The sequence below is a fragment of the Equus caballus genome, chromosome 23, assembly GCF_041296265.1.
Source record: "Equus caballus isolate H_3958 breed thoroughbred chromosome 23, TB-T2T, whole genome shotgun sequence".
In the NCBI taxonomy this organism is placed as follows: Eukaryota; Metazoa; Chordata; class Mammalia; order Perissodactyla; family Equidae; genus Equus; species Equus caballus.
The window spans coordinates 35,905,603-35,926,577 of record NC_091706.1 but is presented as its reverse complement, the minus strand read 5'-3'; the positions used below and the strand labels follow the sequence as shown (position 1 = coordinate 35,926,577).

Below are 20,975 nucleotides of genomic sequence, written 5' to 3'. Positions count from 1 at the left end.
ATGTTCGCCCAATGATGCAATCACCTAACGACGCATTTCTCAGAACATTTTGCCATCGTTAAGCGATGCGTGACTGTATCTTTGTTGCAGTACTGTGCTTTGCATATAGTTGACATTGAATGCATAGCTATCAATTGACCTGAATAGAGCCGGGACAGAGCAGACTTTAAACATCTTTACTGAGACATGAATGACTTGCTGCTTGGAGGAAGAATAAACAGCTGTAGCTATTGTTCAACATCAACAACTCCCTTCATTGTTTACGACTGAACATTCAGGAACTCAAAGCTATTTCATCTCTCAAAAAACAACCAATCTCCATGCTTTAGCCAGAAATGAACGGCGCACTTTAGGATTCACTCAGAGTATAAGCGTCAAACTCAGCTCGCATCTCTTCCCAGGGTACATGTGCATTTCACTAATACCCACTTAAAACGATAAAGCAGCAGTTTAAAAGAGTAAGATTTTCAACAAGTGTCAACTAAAGGGCTCACACAGGTAGCGGACAGGTTTTTAATCTCCGTAAAAGGTTGTCCTCAGGGCTGCAGTGCCTTTTCTCAGGGTCTGTAACCGATGTCCTAGACCTGTAATTTCAATCTTTCCCAGGGTCAGCTATCCCTTTTGAGCATCGGATGAAAATCACACACTTTTTTCACAATTCCAAAAATGGCTGTTCATGAAGCTATGGACCCCAGATTAAGAAGCCTTCCTCTGAGGTTGTTTACTCCAAAAATATTTCCCTGTAACATGGCCTGGGTGTGCCTGTTGGGGTGTGGTGGTGGTGGGGAGCAGCAGGAAACCCAGGAATTTGGGGCGAAAAAGATCCCCAGATGAATCTGATGGGCAGCCTGGTCAAGAGCTACTTTCATAGAATAACTCTGGCAAAAGGGCCCCACGCAAGAAAAATCTAGTCCAACCTGCTCATGACACAAGAGGACACGGTGGCCCAAACTCTGTCTCCATTGTGATACTGTAGGTTCCTGGGCACCAGCACCAGAAGTCAGTTCTTCTGACTTCCAGGTCATCAGGGCTTCCTCTGCATCATGCCATTATACACGCACGGTTCCAGAAACATTTTGTTTAGATTATTTGATGCTCTTGTAGCATTCATTAAAAGAAAACTGAGATTTAAAAAAACAACCAGGTACTAGGACAAGTAAATGGTATACTATTTGAACTAAGAGAAAACTAACTAGAAATGGTATTTTGTAATGACTTTCTTTCCCTGCTTTTGCCTTGGCTCAGATCTCTGTCTACAAAATTGCTTCCACAGTTATGGGAAGGACTTCAAGTTCATAAATTTTTTAACAAACCCAAGATAACTAAGAGTGCAAATACAGAAGTTGATTTTAAAAGCAGTTCTTTGATTTGAGTATGAGACATGAATTTTCTATAAATCATGTGGTAGGCAGTTAAGTTCCGCTGTTGTAGATAGTTTTGTTTGTATTTGCTTGGAGACGGTTATATATTTTTAGAGTATAGTCACGCATGGCTTAACAACAGGGATACATCGTGAGAAATGCATTGTTGGGTGATTTTGCTGTTGTGCAAACATCACAGATTGTCCTTACACAAACCTAGATGGTATAACCCACTACACACCTAGGCTATATGGTACTAATCTTTTTTTTTTTTTTTTTTGCTAAGGAAGATTAGCCCTGAGCTAACATCTGTGCCAATCTTCCTCCACTTTATATGTAGGATGCCACCACAGCATGGCTGGTAAGTGGTGTAGGTCCGTGCCCAAGATCTGAACCTATGAACCCAGGCTGCCAAAGCAGAGTGTGCTGAACTTAACTGCTATGCCACAGGGCCAGCACCATATATGGTACTAATCTCATAGGACCACTGTCACATATGCGGTCTATTGTTGACTAAAACGTCATTTCCGGCACAAGCCTGTGTTTGCAAGTCTAAGTTATTTGTCTAGAAGTTTCTTTTCTCCAGAGGGAAAAAGAAAATAAATATTAACCCACTCCTCAAACCAAAACAATTGATTTACAAGAATAAACTTTTTTCCTAAACATTTTCTGTTCTCACAGTAACCTGTTTCCTCTTAACTTTTTAATTCCATGAAAGAAAATCTTAAATACATGAAATTCACACTACCAGGAATTAAAACGTACTTTACAGAACATCTTTGGTTACCACCAGATTCTAGCTGCATCTAAACTAGGAGATTGTCTCTTAACTCCTAGAAACATGTTTCTGACATTTTACGTGAAAAATACATAGGTAGAATCAAATTTTGTTTAAAAAATCTCTCTTTAAAACACAGACCTGCACACATCACACTTGTCCATACCAACCCTGCACGGAGTTACCTATGAGTGTGAGGCAGGCTCTCTTTACTTATGCTCTTCTGAACTGTTAATTTGTTACGAGCATATACTCCAGTTATAATTTGAGAAAGTGAACAAGAGTGTTAGGCATTATGCTGCTGCTAAAAATGATGCTCTTTTGCATACGAAAAAGTGATACCATGAAATCTTCAACCTTAGGAAAACTGAACAGAATTGTCTGGATTGGGCACTAATATACACTTACCTCAGTTTAGGCTTGTTTTGAGCTTTGACACGAATTCTGAATGACTCTCAAGTGAAAACCTATTCTACTCATTTTGTGTTTTCTTATTCTTATCTATGTGTTTCTTTATCTTGATAAAATTGTTAACTGGGGTGGCATCATAACTGGGGGGAAAAAGGCGATGGTCAGCCAGGATCATGAAGATAAAAATTTGGATTAAAAACAAGAGACCATTTGTACAATTTTTTTTTTTTGGCGATTTGTTCTGTGTCTACATTTCCATTTCTGGAAGTGCTAAAAACAGTAACAGCTATGCCAGCATGCACTCACTGAGCATTTATACTCTGTGCTGCAGACCACTCCAAATGCTTTGCTCGTATTGAGTCACTAAATCTTCATTTCGAGCCTGTGAGGAAATAAAGATAACTCATCCCAGTGGCAGAGAAAGAATTTGACCCCAGAATGTCTGGGTGAGGGACCCAACCTTAACTCCTTTAAACTAACGTACTAGGTTCACGTAAGTGATCCTTCATATGCTCTTTTAGGGAGACGTCAACTCCAAATTCCCTATTGTTTTATTTGGGTAAGAAAGTTTGAAATGAATACCTTTCTATACTCCAGTAAGCCTTTTGGTAGAGAAACACACGAAACATTGTGTGTGAGCAATATTCTACATTGTACGGTGGGCACAGTCAGCCACAGTGCATTCTGACAGCCTCACTCTTTTTTTCTTTTTAAAGATTTTATTTTTCCTTTTTCTCCCCAAAGCCCCCCAGTACATAGTTGTATATTTCAGTTGTGGGTCCTTCTGGTTGTGGCATGTGGGCCGCCGCCTCAGCATGGCTTGATGAGCGGTGCCATGTCCGAGCCCAGGATCTGAACTGATGAAACCCTGGGTGGACGAAGCAGAGCGCGCGAACTTAACCACTCGGCCTCGGGGCTGGCCCCTGACACCCTCACTCTTCACAGCTTGCAGGAGCTGAGGTCTCTACCTTACCACATCAAGCTGCTGTGACTTTCAGCCCATATAACAAACACCAGATAAAAATGTAATACCCTGGGTTGAGTTCCTAATCAAATTGCTCCTTCATTAGAATTTCAAAGCAAAATGTTTAAAATACAAATGGGATGGGAATTAGAGAAATACATTCAAGTTGTTCTCATGTGCTCTGAGAGGGAGGTGCCACTAGGACCAAATAAGCGCCACTAAAATATTCATACTTTTGGTTGACAAACGCTATAGGTCTCATGCATTGTAGCTGATGAATTGGGTGTTCATCTGCGGGGTCAGATCTAAACAGCGATGTGTGGAATGTCAGCATGACTGGCAAGACACCAAAAAACCACTGTATCCCAGCCAGACAAAACTTTCTCCCTGGTCTCGAGGCTCAGGGTGTCAGGCAGATCACTCCAATGTTGTAACATTGAATATTTTTGGCAAGAATGTGAAATAGAAACCCTATTTTGGGTTTTAGTTTGGGGAGGAGAGGAAGGAAGGATGGCAGGAAAATGCTCTTAGGATGGATGCTCGCTCCACTGTACCATCTGTGTCTGGGGGGAGTGAAGAGTTTTGTTTTGACTTCAACATCTGACATCATGATTTTTAAAAAGAAGCAGACACAGACATATTATTACTTAAGACTGCTTCAGTCCACATATCGTTTTAATCCTATTTACTCTAAAATGACTTTCCTGTACCTTCAATGCTTTTGATTCTAAAAGGCATCAGCTATCAGTGTCATGCTCATTTTTTCTTCCACAATAAACTATCTGTCCCATGGCACAGTTACTAAAAGACCAATATTAATTCAGGTTTGGAAGTGGAAATCTAGGAGGATATAAAAATAATCTATTTCAATGGTCTCCTTTAACCACCACCCTTTTAGGCTATGGAGGGATGGCTTACTTACATTAAAGTCTATAGTGCACATTTTCACATAAAGTTAAATTCTGTGCGCACTGTACAAATCATCTGAAGCATTTACATTCATTTCGCACGCACCAGTTGGTCAGAGTGGAGAGTGCGTTGGTGGAAGCTTCCAAACCCCACACTACAGTTTAGCACGTCAACAAAAGAAACCACACGCAACCAGCACCAGCAGCAATGACAGTAGAGGCTGCCCTGGGTGCTCTGATGCCAGCGATGACCACATTGACAACCTGATAGGATGGTGCCCTTTCAATCCCCATTTTATGAAGGAAGTGTAAAGAAGGGCGACGTCCCGTCCCCACGTTACGCTGGTTTGTGATGGCTGGAGAGCCAGGAATGGAACCCAGCCCTCGGAAGAGTTACGACCTGTTAGAGACACATGCAACTGATAACAGGGGAAGTCCTTTTAGTGAAGCTCATAGGGAAGTATTACATGTCAAAAAATCTTCTGGGGTAATTTCTCAATTGTTAGCTTCAATTTGGAGAAAAGAAGGAGTGGGCAGGAATCCCAGTGAATAAGGGCAAGGATGAGGAAGACGAAAATATAAGAACCTATCAAAATGAACCATGGGGAAGGGCTCCCTTCTGAGTTCTGGCTGAGGGGCCCTTATCAAACAGGCCTGCCTGGACCATCATCTCAAATAGTCCCCACCCCAATCATCACCACTCGCTATTCCCATAACTAGAGTTCTTTTCTTCATAGCGCATATCATACCCTGACATACTTTAGGTCTATCGTTTATTGCCTATATCCCCAACAAAAACGTAGGCACCAGGAGGACAGGGACTCTGCTTGGTTTTGTTGACTGCACTATACCTTGGCCTATACCTGTGGTTGAAACAGAGCGAGAATTCAATCATTTGCTGAATAAATGAATTAGTGGAATCTCTCTCCTTTCATAAAAATTTTAATTAAGAATATTTTAACCAGTGTTTTTATTGATAATATCCTGGTAATTGTGGTTACAAACAGTGTAGGACTTTTTTCAGGTCTTTCTGTATAAAGTAAGCAAGTAAATAACTGGAAAACAAAGCATAAAGCATCAAATCAAACCAGCAGCCCCAGAAGACAGCCCCGAGGCCAGCCAACACTAGGCTGCTTTTCTTCTAGCCTTAGTACACAGCGAGAGGCCAACGCAGCTACGAGACAATGAGAATTAGCAGAGCTCCTTATGGATCTTGATCCTTGGTTTTCCTTCTACCAATTATCATTCTAAAGCTTTCTCCATGGTTCTAGCAGTTAAAAAAAAATCTGTCTCTCCTGGAAATACATTGTCCCCACCCTTCCTCATCCCCAGGTCCCTTAAAGTGCCACCTACCTGTGACTCGACCCAGGCTCGTCTTTGGGAAGTCAAGGTTCCTCAGCTCCTCAGTGCTTGCAGACTTCATGACAGAATTGATCGACGATAGGGTACTGATGAGCTGCGAGTTGAGGGAGCCAATCTGTGAGTGAGGTTCCCCAAAAGCTTCTGCCAATTCACTATAGTTCTCAGCCAGCAGCGTCTGCTGTTCTGCCAGCAGCTTCTGGACACGCTCGATGTAGTGATCCAAGCCAGTCATCATTCTAGATGGAGCCTGGGGCTGGGGGCTCTCCTCGAACTCTCCTACAGGCTCGTCCCCAACACCTATGCTCCTCCTGCTGGCTGTTGGCCCCACAGTCAACTGGGGAGGCCCACAAGCTATAGTCCTCATTTTGAGACCAACTAGGTAGTTGTCATTAATATTTATCTGCCCCACACCTAATTCTTTGGTCTTCACAGCTGATGGCCTGTCAAACCCAGAAGTGCCTGAGAGCACTGTTCCAACTCCGATGGACCGTGTCTTGGCAGAGGAGTTGATGTCCTTGACGCGGCCTTCTCCTATAGCCACTGTCCGCATCTCCACAGTCTGGGTGCTGGTCTGCTTGTCCGAAGTGCTGAGGGAGGTATTGGTACAGGATTCTGTAAGGGTGGCTGTCTCAGTGTTGGTGAACTGGTTTACCTGTTCCAAAATCGTATTGGTGTGCTGGCTGGTGGTATGAGGCACCGCCATGACGGCAGCTTCCACCTGGCTAACGTCCTCCGTGTTCATGCTCCGGGAGGTGCACTCCTTCGGAGAGCAGACAGTCACATCGACAGAGCAATCTCCACAACCAATGGATCGCACTTCTTTGAGACTGAGGTTGGTCTTGAGGAGTGTCAGGTCTTTCACAGACTCCTCTGTATTGCTGCCTGTTTCGCACACACTGATGTCCACTCCCACGCTCTTGTCACACGTCTCCACAGACCTCCCAGTACATCGATCACGCATTTCCACTCTTTCCTTAACAATCCACCAATTCATGGGCAGCTCTGGCCCCACGACTTTATTCTCACAGTCAGGCTGACACGAGATGCCTATGCTATTTGTTTGCACAGAGGTCCCGACACACGTGTCAACCATGTCCACATGACTGCCAGCCATTTGGTCTCTCGTCTGCACCACGGCCTCCACCATCTTGCTGTAAACAAGTGGCTGGGCCATCATGGCTTTGTCAACCTTTTTCCTCGATCCAGCAGCCTGCAGCTCTTGTTTGAGTTTAGTCATCTCCCGGTCATGGGTGGTTTCTTTAAGCTGTACTTCCAGGCGGTAGATCTTTTCCTTTAAGGCTTCTATCGTCTGTTGCTGCAGCTCAATTTCTTTGTCAGCTTCAGTGGTGACTCCAAGCATGGCTTCTGTCACGCTGACCCCAGAATTCCTGGTCTCAGTGACTGTCCCCACAGCAGCATCCTTACAGGACCTGGAGCCCCTGTGGTACACGACAATGTTGTCCATGTGCTCGTCAGCGCCCACAGCCACAGACCGGCACTCTGGAGGCTGGCTCTGCCCGTTCTCCCTGAGCTCCGAGGAGGCCTCGTAGCTGCTGTCCTGGATCTTCTGCTCCAGGGCCTGCATGTCTGCCGTGAGCTGCCGGAACTCCTTTATCCTCTGTGTGCTCTGCTCTACACTCTCCATCTCTTCGTCCTCATAGTCAATATATAATTCCCCGCCACTTCTCCGGGCCCTGGAGAGCTGCTCCAGCTGGGAGGCATTCCCAGCACTGTAGGACCTCTTCCTCACACCACAGACATCGTTCTGGCATGCAGCTCTTTGGTTTTTCAGCTGTGAGGACAACTGCCTTTTCTCCTCTTGCAAGACAGAGATCTTTACCTGGAGCACAGGGATGGTTCGCACCTGCTCTTCAAGCTCCTTCAGGCGTTTCAGAGCAATGGCCATCTGTTCACGGATGTGCTGCAGGTGCATGGGGCTCACGTTGGTCACTGGAGTGGAAATCCCTGAGCTCAGGGGGCTGTGGCGGATAGAGCTCCCCATGGAAGAAGTGGTGGCAGCAGCTGGGGCATAGCCACCATAATCCCCATTGCCTTGGTATCCATTCTGAAGCTGGTGCATGGCAGGATTGTGGTTTCCAGAACCCATAAAAGAGGAGAGAGAGCTCGTGGAACCCATGCCTCCAAAACTGGCCAGCCTGGGCCTTCGGAACTCACCCGGCGTCTGCATGGTGACTCTCTCCTGTTCCAGTCTTCTGCGGGTCTCCATTAGTGTCTTGGTGACATGAAGGTTGTGCTTTGAGAGTTGTGGTGAGGGTGGTGGCAGCTGTCGACTTTCTGGGATGGTAAGAAAAGTAGGGGAAGTCTCCAGAGGGGCAGGTGGCCTTGGGACTGGAGTTGATGTAACCTGGCTTCTGGCTAGGAGGAAGTTCGGGCACTGCTTGTTGTCATCGCTGTTGGAGGATGAGAGGGATTCAGTAGAAGTCCATATACCTTGCTGACCTGGTGTGGCCCTGGTTTCTGGGCATGGCACAGATGGTTTTCGCCTCTTCTGGATGTTCAGTTTCTTGATGGTGTTTCCCTTCTGTATGTCATCCACGTATTTGAGAAAATCTAAGTCTAGCTGATAACCATAGGGGGTCTCCACAAAATAAGGATCTTTATGTTCCTTGTCATGGTCTCCATTCAGAACATCATCTGCTTTTCCTAAGAGAGAGAGAGAGAGAAGAGAATATTAGAATACTATTAATACACATACTGGTAAAAACTAATATTTTTGTACATTGCAGTGTGGCAAGCTGGTATGATTTAAGATCCTGGATCTACAACTGAACAGCTGGGTGAGCGAGTTAATAAACCTCTCAGAACTTAAGTTTCCCCCAGAGCAAAAATGGAAATACACATATTTAACTCATAAAGTTAAGAGAATGTAGTGAATGAACGATTTTAAAGAGCTATGTACATAGTAAGTCCTGACTAAATATTTTTTAGAAGAATGCATTATAAAGACTTCAAAGCATTTTCAAATAGATCATTTCTTTTATCGTCTACAGAGCCCAGAAGTATGGACAGCAGTCATTAAGACTCCTACTTTATAAAGTGTAATCTGAAGCACAAAACGCTAAAAGTTTTAGAATAACGGACCAAGTCAGTGTAGATCCAGGAAGCCTGAGACATGAGTTCTCCCGTCTACTGCTCTTTCGGCAGACTTCACGGCCTTTCTAAATGATGGCCAAGTGTGCCCCAGTGCCTAACCACCTCCACAAGATCACAATTTGCCCTGACATCTTCCTTGCTAAGAAAGCTGGGACACAGAGGACACTGAGTGATTAACTCCAGCAGCACGGATGCAAGAACACAGAGGACAGACTTTAACTCTACTTTGTGTTTTTCCATTTAAAAACAGAACCAAACCCTGTTCCAACTAGAGGAAAAGTTTTCTCCACTTTGACTTCTTTTGGACAAATCACATTATCCCAAGAATACCCTGTTTTGCATTTGTGATATAGCCAAACAGATGCAAAGGAGAATGAAAATTACTCCAAACACTGGATCATGTGGCATTCGGGAAACGCTACTTCTGGCTAAACTAAACATTTAGAAAAGGAGACACAAGAACCTTTCAGGACACAGACCTTGCTGCTGACCTGAGCTGTGCATTTCAAATCGAAAAGCAAGGCCATTTTTGTTTGTTTAAATTGTAGGATTAAGTAATGTGTTTTCCTAGAGTCATAATAACAAGCTCTGCATTTTCAGAGCTACGGAAAGGACCCAAAAGCAATGAGTGAAAATGTAAGCCATCTGTACCCCTACCCCCATCCTGGGTATAAAAACCTAGCAGATAGCTGTCAAGGTCCAAGTACTTCCAGCTTTGGGTTTCGTGCCTGCCCTCCCCAGCTCCAACATCACTGAACATTTACACCTGATAGTGTGAATGCTCTGAGTAATCCTTTCGCCTCCATTCACCCTCTTTCCTCCGAAATACTGAAAGAAAAGTACACTGCCAGAGAAGTAAAAAAGTTATCTATCTTCGTGTCCTGATTTAAAAACACTATTAAACTGTTCTAGCTGTTAGAATTTAGGCACTAGATTTCAATTTTAAAACATGTGGAAAAGAATTCTATTGGAAGAGGCGCTCAGCATCCATCCTTTTCTTGCCTAAGGCAGGGTGAGCTGATGAAGAGGCCTGTGCCTGGAAACCGGTGCTCACGCGAACAAGAGCGTGTCTCTCCTTCTCTCCTCCTTTCCTTTTTAACGCCACACAGACAACCGCTCGCTCCAAATATGCAGCCGGACCTGTTTCCAGGGCTGTCTGAAATTCCACAAGCAAAGAGAAACTGCAGGCTCGGGTGTCAGCCAGAGGCAGACAGATCTCACCAAGGGGAGGCGGCGAGGCTGAATCGGGCCGCGGCTCCCAGCCTGCCTTCCCGCCGCTGCGCGCCGCCCGGGGGATTCAGCCGCCGAGAGGAGCCCCGCTCGCCCGCCCGCTGGCCGCACACCTACCGGCCGCCCTCCGCGCTGCGCTCCGCGCCCGCCCGGCCCGCGGCCCCGCTCAGCAGCGCGCTCGCGGCGCCCCGGCCCTGCCTCGGCCGCCCTCGGTCCTCGCCCCATAAGGAAAGGCGCTTCCCCAGTCTGGAAAGTCAGCGGGGCACGCGCACATGCCATAGGCCGAGGCTTCACCAATGAAGTCTCCCTCCGGCTCGGCGACACCACCCCCAGCACACTCAGCTGTTCGGCATTCCCTGCTTTCTTAATGAAAACAGGAAACCGCGAGCTTTCGAAAATGTGTGTTCTTCATTTCAGGGTTGCCAGGAGTAAAAATAAAGCCAGCAATTTAAACATCTCCACAGAGAGGCTCAGTCTTTGCTGGACCAGTCACTTCGTCATGAAAGAGTCTGTGTTCTCGGGTGGAAACGCAGCAGCCTGGCTCCCGGTCACCTGAGGAAGTTGGAGGCACAGCTGGTCCCACTGTTCTCGGCAGGTTGTCAAAGGACCCTGCAGGACTCGCTGGTCCAGAGCGCTGCGGGAGCTCATCTCTGCACTCGGTGCAAAACCAGTAACAAGAAGTTATCCTGTAACGTTCATCTCAACTGAGCCTTTGCCATTGATGAAAGTTTCTTAAAAATTTATTTTAGAAATCACCTTTTTCCAATTACAAAAGTAGTTGATGCTTGTAAAAAAAAAAAAAAAGGTCATGTACAGACCACTTAAAGGAAAAAAGTCACTGACATCTCAGCATCTAGTGCCAACCAATATTTTGGTACAACTCCTAGGTTTTTCTGTGCATGTCTTAACATAGTTACTTTTCCCACATAAACTAAAATTAACCTTTCCTGTTGCACAAGCTTACTTCTCTTCAAAAATGTTTTTTTAATGTGTTGATTTAACGTCAGGATTTAGAACACAAACAAAACGCATCACATTTTCCAGTGAAACTTAACTGGCCCATCTTTAGATGTTTCCGAAGTTCACAGAGGCATGGGTCATGCTGAATTATCCCCAAATGAACTTTGGACTTCTAAATCTACAAACCAGGAGAGGTTAGAATTTAACCATGTTAAGCTTGATTATTTCCTAATACTGCTTGAATCAGACTACCCGAAGGACTTGTAATCCAAATTTCATTCACCAGCAACTAAAAAAGCAAGATGTGTTCTCAGGGTGTCATTTTTACAAACAATTGCCCACAGTACAAATTTTATTCTACAACTAAATAAAGATATCTAGCGTCATTATTTTTTACCTTCTGCTTTCTAGAAAGTGTCCCTTTACATACCTTTAACACAAGGATGGCACTTACAGGGTACTGATTGACTTCCCAACGTTTTTGAAAGCAAAGAATTTAAAAATTTCCTTCATTGCTCCCGCTCCCAACCACACACATCAATTAACAAGATGCTGGGAATGAAGAAGGTGTTTGAAAATGTTCACTGATGGTGTAAGACTGAATATACAGTATAACCCAATGAACTTTGAGAAACATCTTAACACTCTAGACTGAAGCTGCTTGCTCTGTATTAGTGTTAGGGACATTTCTTACACGACGCTGTTTCAGTGGTTATCTTTAGGTTGTGGAATCATGGGTGATTTTTATGTTGTTCTTCATATTTCATAAATTTTTATAAAACATAGGTACTTGTCTTTGAAAAAATATGATTACAAGGAGTCACTGTTTGGAAAGCTAGAAGAATGTATTGAAATAAACTCCAAGAAAGTTCATTTGAGAGGGGGATGAACGGGACAGCCATGGCAAAGACAGCTAGATGTTGCTCAGTATGTGTTATCCCATTCTTTCGCACTAATAGAACTCCTCACGTGTAGCAAGGAAAATACAAAGACTGTATTTCCCCAGCCTCCTTTACTGTCAGTATGGCCATAAGCAGAATGGGTCATGTAGCCACCCCCAGGAACGTCTTGTAAAGACACAGGAATAGTTCTTTGATCATCTTTCTTCTTTGTTTTTTCCTCCATCCTGCTGCCAGGAATGCAGAGGTGATAACTGGAATATTAGCTGTTATCTTTGACCATGAATTCACACATAGGGATGGAGGAAAAATGTGCTAGAAAGAACCTGGGTCTCTAAGAGCTTTGTAGATCAGAGCTACTAAACCAGTTCTGGAAAACCTACCTCTATACTTTTATGTGAAAGAGAGAGAAACTTCTATTTTATTTAGTTATTGTTTGAGTCTTGGCTACTTAGAGCTAAACTGAATTCTAATGGATATATAGCACCCTCTCTCTGCAATGTCTCCTCTCCCCCCTAAAAAAAATTAAGACCAGATCTTGAAAACAAAAATGATAAATGATAAACTGGGCAGATGATACATTAAAACTTTATTACAAAAAAAATTGAGAAATTCAAGAATCATTAAGGAAGTGTAAAAACAACAGTTTAAAAAGCCCTCTAAGAGGGCTATAAGGAGACTCTACCTAAAAAGCCTTTTTGGACTAACAGAGCTTTGCCTGCTTATACACAGCCAAAAACCACAGGCTATATCAGCAACTGGAAGTAACAGCTTCCAGCTAACCCTTCTGGAATCAGACGGCTGTCCCTGGCGTTTACAGGAATTTTCTGAATGTCTGGAAATCCAGTGGTGGAGACTGTTCCTGGCACCACTCTACCTTCACTGTACAGCGCTTATTAAAAGCTTAATTGGATGCAGAAAATGGCCCTATTCAGTGGAAAGAGTAGGAGGAGGGATTTATTAGAAATAAAATGAGGCATAGTCTAGCTGGGAGATAAATGCAAACGCCCTAAACATAACACTGACTGAGGCCAGTCACAAAGGCACGTCGTCAACAGCAGCAGTAGCATGGGAGGTGAAAAGTGAGCACAGCAGGATGGAGGTAACCGGGAGATGAGTTTTGAAGACAAAGTAAGTGATGCCAGAGTAAAAGGGAAAGAGGTAGATGGTGGGGAAGAGCCAGAAAAGAGCCTCGTGGGGCAGGTTAAGGAAAGATGAGGTTAGACGAGAGCAGGATGACTGAGGACAGAAAAGGCCACCAGACTCGGGTGCTAGAGCAGGGGAATCTTGTCCACTTAGTCACTGAGAGATTGCACCCCAGGCCCTGTGCTAGGAGCTATGAGGCATCAACGAAGATTGTCTTGACAACTGTGTGTGCATTAGACTGAGGTAGGGAAATTAAATTAAATTCAAGGGGACCAGTTAAAATGTTATAGTCTCCAAGTGTGAAGACCAAATAAAAAATTTATTCATACATTCAACTTATATTTATAATCATATTGATTTTTAAAAAGTAATCAGTAATCTCTGTCTCTATCTTTCACTTACTTACAAGGCACTGTTCCAGGAGCTGGAGACAGATTGTGAACAAAAGAGACAAGGTCCCTGTTCTCACAAGGCTCACAGTCTAGTGGGGTGTGGGTGGGATGCATAGGGTAAAAAAAAAACCTAATACACTGCAAGGCAGAAGTGAAGCAAAGAGGTGCCATCACCAGAATTTATACTAGTGTGTCAAGGTAAGTGGGTTGGCTGCTAACAGTGGGCCACGGCTTCTTAGGTTGGCATCATCTCTGTGCTGACCTACCTCCTCGATACCATGGGTCAGAGTCCCTCGGCTCCCTTCTGTCGCCCAATCCAGTTTGTATAGTCTGCAATATGGGGTAACCAAGCCACCAAAGGTGACAGCACCAACTACAGCCCAGGTCCGGACCAATTCCCATACATTCAGAGAGAAGCTGAAATCAACAAACTGAAGGCAATTCTACTCTTTATTTATGTATTTGCTACCTGTAAAACTGCGCTCCATGAGACAGACCCAGTGTATGGCCTCAAGAACAATCTGAAATTTCCTTACAATTTTCCTGCATTAACAAAGTAAAACTGAGATATGAATATTTCAAAAATAACAATTTAGATTCATAAAGTATTATATGATTTTAACTTTTCAAGGACACTAAACTTACTGTCCAAACGATATTTGGTTTGGGAAGCCATAAAAGTTAATGTACTCACTGGGAGATGGAAGATTAGATGGCAGGAAACTAGTCTGAGAGTACTAAACAGCTAGTAGTGGTTCTCAACTAGGGGCGATTTGGCCCCCAGGGATGTTTGGCAATGTCTGGAGACATTTTTTGTTGTCATAACGGGAAGGGGGCTCTTACTGGCATCCAGCGGGTAGAGGCCAGGGATGCTGCCAAACATCCTACAAGGCACAGGACAGTTCCACCCTCCCCAACAAAGAATTATCCTCTCCCAAATGTCACTGGTGTTGAGGCTGAGAAGGCCTGCGCTAAAGACAGTGAGCAGAGTATAAAATTCACAGGTAGCAGTTGAGAACATGGCCACATAACCTGTGGTCTGCAGCCTTCCAAGTCTCAATGGGACCAAAACATGATACTCAAGCGACAGGGTGGTAAAAATGCCACTTTTGAGTAAGAAAACACTAACTACTTTCCTACACACTCTACCACTGTGAGCCATGCCTTTATATGAGCAGAAAGCACTGGAGGTTTCTGAAATAATGTGTCCTGGTGGATTTTTAAACAGGCAAAACTTTGATATTATTACTTCATCTATTAATTAGGATACAATGACTTCTTTGTTCTGGTTTCACTGCTGCACACTCTAATTACCAACTAATGGTGCCATGAAAAATAATTACACCCATGTGCCACAACTTCCACATACTCTGTGTTTTTCTTCACCAGATATACTCCCTGATTGTTGAAACTGAAGAACTTTGCTAATTCCCGTAACTATATTGTCACCTCTCACATGAAGCGTGAAAACTTTGCCTAAAAAGCTGAGTCAGTCCCCAAGAAGCACGTAATTATCAGGGATTCCCATATTTACAAGCAGCAGAGTGCAAGCATCCTGCTGTTTGAAGCAGTTGAAAAGATTCCACATCAGCTAAGGTTGAGAGGCAGGAAAGAAAACCAGGACGAATTCAGGGAGAGAGATGCGTTCTCCTGAAGGTAATTACTCCGAGTATGAAAGTAACTCAGCCAATCAACTTTTCTAGGCACAGAACAGTGGGATAAAGAAGACAGCGAAGTGGAACAGGTCCTTCCGAACAGGTTTAACAGGAAAGTTCTCCTGATGACACTGTTAGCATTAAGACTTGTAGACCCAAGGAGTCTCCCTGGATCAAATCTTCATGAGCAACACCGTTTGTTAGAGAACACACAAGAAAAAGGATAACAGTGTAAGTGTTCCTCATTCTGTTTTAAAAGAATGTATGGCAGGTAAGATTTTCTCTTGCTCTTTCATTTACCAGAGTTATTTTTAAACCTGCTCTTTTCCCCGCCGAGCTAACAAATCCATCCAATCATTCATTCAAATGACGAGCACCTGCTGGATGTTAGGGCCTGTTCTTTGAAGCCTGAATCCCTGTTCCATGGAGTTTATAATAGTCATGCATCACCTGATAGAGATATGTTCTGAGAAATGCATCGTTAGGTGATTTTGTCATTGTGTGTGTGTTTACGCAAACTTAGATGTGTACAGCCTTGTACAAGCCTTTGTATACCATAGAGTGTGCTTACACAAACCTAGATGGTATAGCCTACTACACACCTAGGCTCTATGGTACTGATCTTACGCGGCCAGTGTTGTATATGTGGCCCACTGATGGAAATGTTATGCGGCGCATGACTGGACTACCTACCTGATTCCACCTACACTTCTCTGCACGTTGCAGCTGTTTTAAACAGCTACCCAAATGCTTTGTGCAAACAAAATGACAACATTAAGGAAGCAAAAGTGTTTGCCAGAAGTTCATTGGAAATGCCAGGCCAATCAACATGTCACATGTAGTGTAACTGCAATTTTACAGGCTTGGTGTGTTTCTATGGCTAAGTTATAATGTGGAATTGTTCCTCATATCCGTAATTCTTCATAACCCTTTTGGCTTCTCCCCATAAATCCTTAGATTTTCTCTCACAGCTGATCTCATCTCTTTTTTAACCTGTCCCCACAGACGTTAACCTGTACCCGGTCCCTACATCTCCCACTGTCTCCCATCATTGCTACTTTCCTTACTGGATCCACATTCCATCTCTACTTATTCCCATACCTCACAGGAGGAGTGCTGACCTAGGGAAGATGCAATTATCAGACTGAAAGATCGGTTTATTCTTTCATTCAGTAAATATTTATTAAGTACCTACCATGTGCCAAACCCTGCCAGGAGCTGAGCAAGGCAGACATGGAGCCTGCCTGGGTGGAACCTGCAAACTATAGGAGACTGACAAGTGGTTGCATAAATACATAACAGCTGTGCCAGTAAATACAGGAGGGATGCTGGGCAGGGCAGGACCCCACTGGGCTGGGCGTTGGGAGACTTCTGTCAGGGTGCTGTATTTGAGGAGTCCACTGGGCAAAGTGCGTGGGGTGTGTGGTTGGTAGGGAGACTGGGATGGGAGAAATGTGAGGCAGAGGAAACAGCATCAGCCAAACCTGCCACTATTAGGAACTGAAAGGAGAGCTTTGCGTGATAAGGAAAGCCCAAAGTGAGGGAGAGAGGGGACCAAGCCCCAACTGCTGGGCCCTGGGAGTCAGGTTTTTGATTCGTAAGTGCATTAGGAAGCTACTAAAGGGTTCTAAACAAGTGAGTGAAATGATCAGATTTGCTTTTTTTTTTTTTTTTGAGGAAGATTAGCCCTGAGGTAACATCTGCTGCCAATCCTCCTCTTTTTGCTGAGGAAGACTGGCCCTGAACTAACATCCATGCCCATCTTCCTCTACTTTATATGTGGGACGCCTGCCACAGCATGGCTTGCCAAGCATTGCCTTGTCTGTACCTGGGATCCGAACCAGTGAACCCAGGGTGATCGAAGCAGAACATGAGCACTTAACTGCTGTGCCACCGGGCTGGCCCCAGATTTGCATTTTAATAAGACTGTTCTGGCTAGATGCTGGAGTACGTATTAAAATTCTCTTTAGGGTCCTCCCTTAGGTTTTCCATGGATTGTTCAAGTCCCCATGAATTTTTCTCCCGGTGTCACAAATTCCTTTGCACCACATGAGTTTTATTTACTCAACCAGCTAATAAGGGCTAGCCACAATGTAAAAACCACCAGAACTTAGAGCCTGCCTGTGGTCGACACCTTCCGCCGAAATATTGAGGAGGAAACTGAGAAACAGAGGCAGTCTGATGAATCCCAGCTCCCCTGGGCCGAGCTGGAGACCAGGACCAGGTCTCTGGACTCGTCCTCTGGGGTTCTATCCACGACCTCATTCTGCTAATAAAAAAGGAAAATATTTTTCTTTAAACCCCGTGGATGACTCACTGCAGAGAAAAATGATGGGATTTCCTCTTCTGAAGGGCATTAAAGCCAGATCAATCTAATCTGGGAGGGACAGGTGTGGCATGAGGAAAGGCAGGAAGAAGGAAGAGGACATCCAGGGAATGCAGGCTCTGATCTCGCATGCTGAGACGCAGAGCGCAAACCTGCTCTGTATTTGGAGCTATGATGGGAATAGCAGGGACTGAAAATGTCTGTGAAGCAATGACACCGATGACTCTGGCAGCTGGCAAGTGTCTCCATGGTGCAGAGAAAAAAGACGGGGCAACACGCTACTGCCAACCTTTCGTGCTCCCGGGGCTAGTCCCTACTTCTCTGCCCATGCCTGACCAGGGGCCCACTTACCTAACAACGAAGGCTAAAGACTGGGGGAACGTAGCAATATGCTCTGAAAATTCAAGACGGTCTACCCACTAGATGCTGACAAGCCAAATTTCGGGTCGGCCCCCCCCCCTGGAGTCACCTGAGTGTAACTGTCTGCCTGCCTGACAAGGATCTTACTGCAGGTGGCCCTTACTGCCTGAGGTGCACACAGCATCTGGAACTCGGGAGACCGCGTGCTGCCTACTCGTTATTCTCAGTTGTCAGCACACATCAGATTAGCTATTTAAAGACAGTGTTAAGGGTCTATCTGTCTCAGAAACTCTCTTTTAGGCTCTCACTGTCCAGGTCTGGGATAATTTGAGCATCAAAATAATTTGATTAGGAGCCAGCACAGTGGCATAGTGGTTGGGTTCCCGCATTCGGATCCTGGGTGTGAACCTGCACACTGCCTGTTGGCCTATGTTGGGGTAGCGTCCCACATGCAAATTGGAGGCAGACTGGCATAGATGTTGGCTTGGAGACAATCTTCCTCAAGCAAAAAAGAGGAGGATTGGCAACAGATGTTAGCTCAGGGCCAATCTTCCTCGCCCGCCGACACACACACTCGCACACGCACACACACACACACACAAAGTGATTAATGATAATAGCAGATTACAATCCAGTGAATAAGTCAGGTATCTGTGAGTCCATAATATTATAATAAGTAAATACAGTAGAGTGGCAACTAATAAGTAAAGGAGGAATTATGGAAACAGAAAATCACCATTTAACTACCATTATAACAGTGGCTGATTCAGCCAGGAATCATCAGAGGACGCTAAAGCTTCTAGGTAGAGACTTCCTACTGAAGAACAGGTCATTGGTGTGGTCTCAGCATACCTCCCACAAAATACTTATCAATAACAAAGGGAAAAATGGTGACTGCCCGGTGCAGAAAGCTGACAGATAACCAACCACCTGGGCCAGGCGATGAAGGCCAAGAGCATGTGCCCCTGATGTCATGCTCTGAGAAAAACACAGCATCACTCCTGTGGTGTTCCTGCCTAGAAGGCCTGGACTGAGTCTGGAAATGTCGATGGATCCTGCCTGATAGACATCCTACAGAACAATAAGTGTCTCTTTTTAAAACTGTCAAGCTTATGAAAGAAAGGAAAGGCTGAGAACTGTTCTAGATTGAAGGAGATTAAAGAGACGTGACAAAGGCGTGTCTCTACACACATGCATATGCACACATATATATATATACACACACGAGATAATAACCATCCTTCAGTTGTGCCTTCAGCGTCTGGGGTACATGAGTGCAGTCAGTCACCAGGGAGCACAGCCAAGTCTCTGCCGTTGCTCATATGCAAATAAAGCAGCTTGTTTTCATCAGGGCTGATGTCTCTGCTCTCCTGTATTACATATCCTTGGAGGAATTTTACATTTGTTTGAGGTATCCCTGGAAACTCGCAGAGCTTCTCAAGCATTAATCTTGCAGATGGACATGCTGGGAGCCCCACGATAGAGAATCAAGTCTAAAAGCTCCTGATCTCTGTGACATTAAGTCTTCAACAATTTAACCCCGATCCAGCACCTCCCAGTTTCCTCCCCACCCTGAACCTCAACCTACTGAGCAACTTCCAAGCCTATCTCCCTTTGTGCATTCTGTTCCCTGTACCTGGCACGCCCTTCCCCAACCTGTTCTCTCTGTCAGAACTACCTGCATTGTCCTTAATGGCCCAAACCAAATATCCCACCCTTTGTAAAGTCTTTGCTTATCCCCAACTGCTCTGTCCTGGGAAGAATTGGTCACCTTCTTCCCTCCATTCTTCTAAAACACTTTGCCCATACATACTGTCCTCTGTGATGGTTAGCAGGCATGTGCCTGTCTTGCCCCACCAGGGGGCAGGAACCTAGCAGTATTTCTTTCTCTAACCCTCAGTGCTTGGCACACAGAATACTCAACATTTGTTGAAATGAAAAGCCCTACATCTAGGCATCTACTGATTAACAAGGCATGGCGGAGGAAGACATGTAATGATTAAAAGCAGGCACTCTGGGGCCAGACTGCGTGGGTTTGAATCCTGGCTCTGCCACTTTCCAGCTGTTGGCAAGTTAGATTCTAGTCCAACTATATAATGGGGAAAATAATAGACCTGCTTCACAGTGTTGTTGTGGACCACTTACAACCATGTCTGTGGCTTGCTATTATTATTTACTATGACTGAATCACCCTCTGTTGTTTGGTGAAGCATACAGTCCTGGCTCCCAGATGATCCTGGATCCCAGATGATCCAGAACTTCCCCTCACCATGAAGCTAGAGTTTGAGGTGTTTAGCAAATAAGTTTGCTAAAATCTTGAGGTCTAAGTTGGTCTCTGCTTCCTGGAGTGGATAAAGGAGCCACTGGCTGGGCCCTGCAGGGGACATGCACATGTACGTGTGTGCACACTGGGGCTCAGGGAGGGCAGAGTGTGGGTGCTGGTTAGGTATCGAGGGAGCCCTAGTCCAGCATCAATTATGCACAGGAAGAAGGTAAAACAAAACAAAAGCAAAAGTAGACAAACATCCCCCAACCTTTGAAAGTATACATGAAAGTATATTATAAGCTAAAATATTTCCTTCTCACAATAAGAGGACAAAGGTCTACACTGACTTTTCTAAACAATCCCATTCCTCTATCTCTACCGAAGTCTAAGAGTAGAGCATTCTTTAGCACACTGTGCAGAGACGTGCTTTAGAACCACCGAATGCATTCCAGGCAGTCATCCAGAATGGCTTGCCTAAATTGGGAGGAAGGTATAAGTTTCTTTTCATAAAACAAGAACAGGAGCTTTAAATATTTCCTAGTTCACAGACAAGCAATGTTCCTGGAATTGCACAATGCAGCAAGGAGGTCTATGTGCGTACACTGGGGAGGCTGGTGGGACTCCACGATTTCCAATGGCTGCTTCGACTCTTTCACCATACTTCACACAAACTTTCCTAACATCGCATGCCATGCGATCAAGTGAAGAAAGAAATTAACTGCAGCAACCGTCACACCAGATGAGCTCAGGCAGTCAGAGCCTACGGTCTTGCTCTCTGCTCTCTGCCCATTCCGTTCGGCAGCACCTTTCCAGTTGCAGCATAACACCTGACACAACCTAGCA

The 20,975-nt window shown here is 44.8% G+C and overlaps 1 protein-coding gene across 26 annotated transcripts in view; it reads right to left on the bottom strand.

The window, feature by feature from the left end:
- The window catches only part of KANK1 (KN motif and ankyrin repeat domains 1), a 199,107-nt gene that overhangs the window by 21,576 nt on the left and 156,556 nt on the right, over nucleotides 1–20,975 (bottom strand). For 19 of the 26 annotated variants that reach the window (XM_023627263.2, XM_023627261.2, XM_023627264.2 and 16 more), the window contains one exon: nucleotides 5,776–8,448. In XM_023627263.2, coding sequence (XP_023483031.1) covers nucleotides 5,776–8,448 — 2,673 coding nt within the window. Of the gene's footprint in view, nucleotides 1–5,775; nucleotides 8,449–8,886; nucleotides 9,070–10,038; nucleotides 10,383–20,975 lie in introns of those variants that run through there. The other 7 variants (XM_014735425.3, XM_070248459.1, XM_014735429.3 and 4 more) reach the window with 6 other exon arrangements.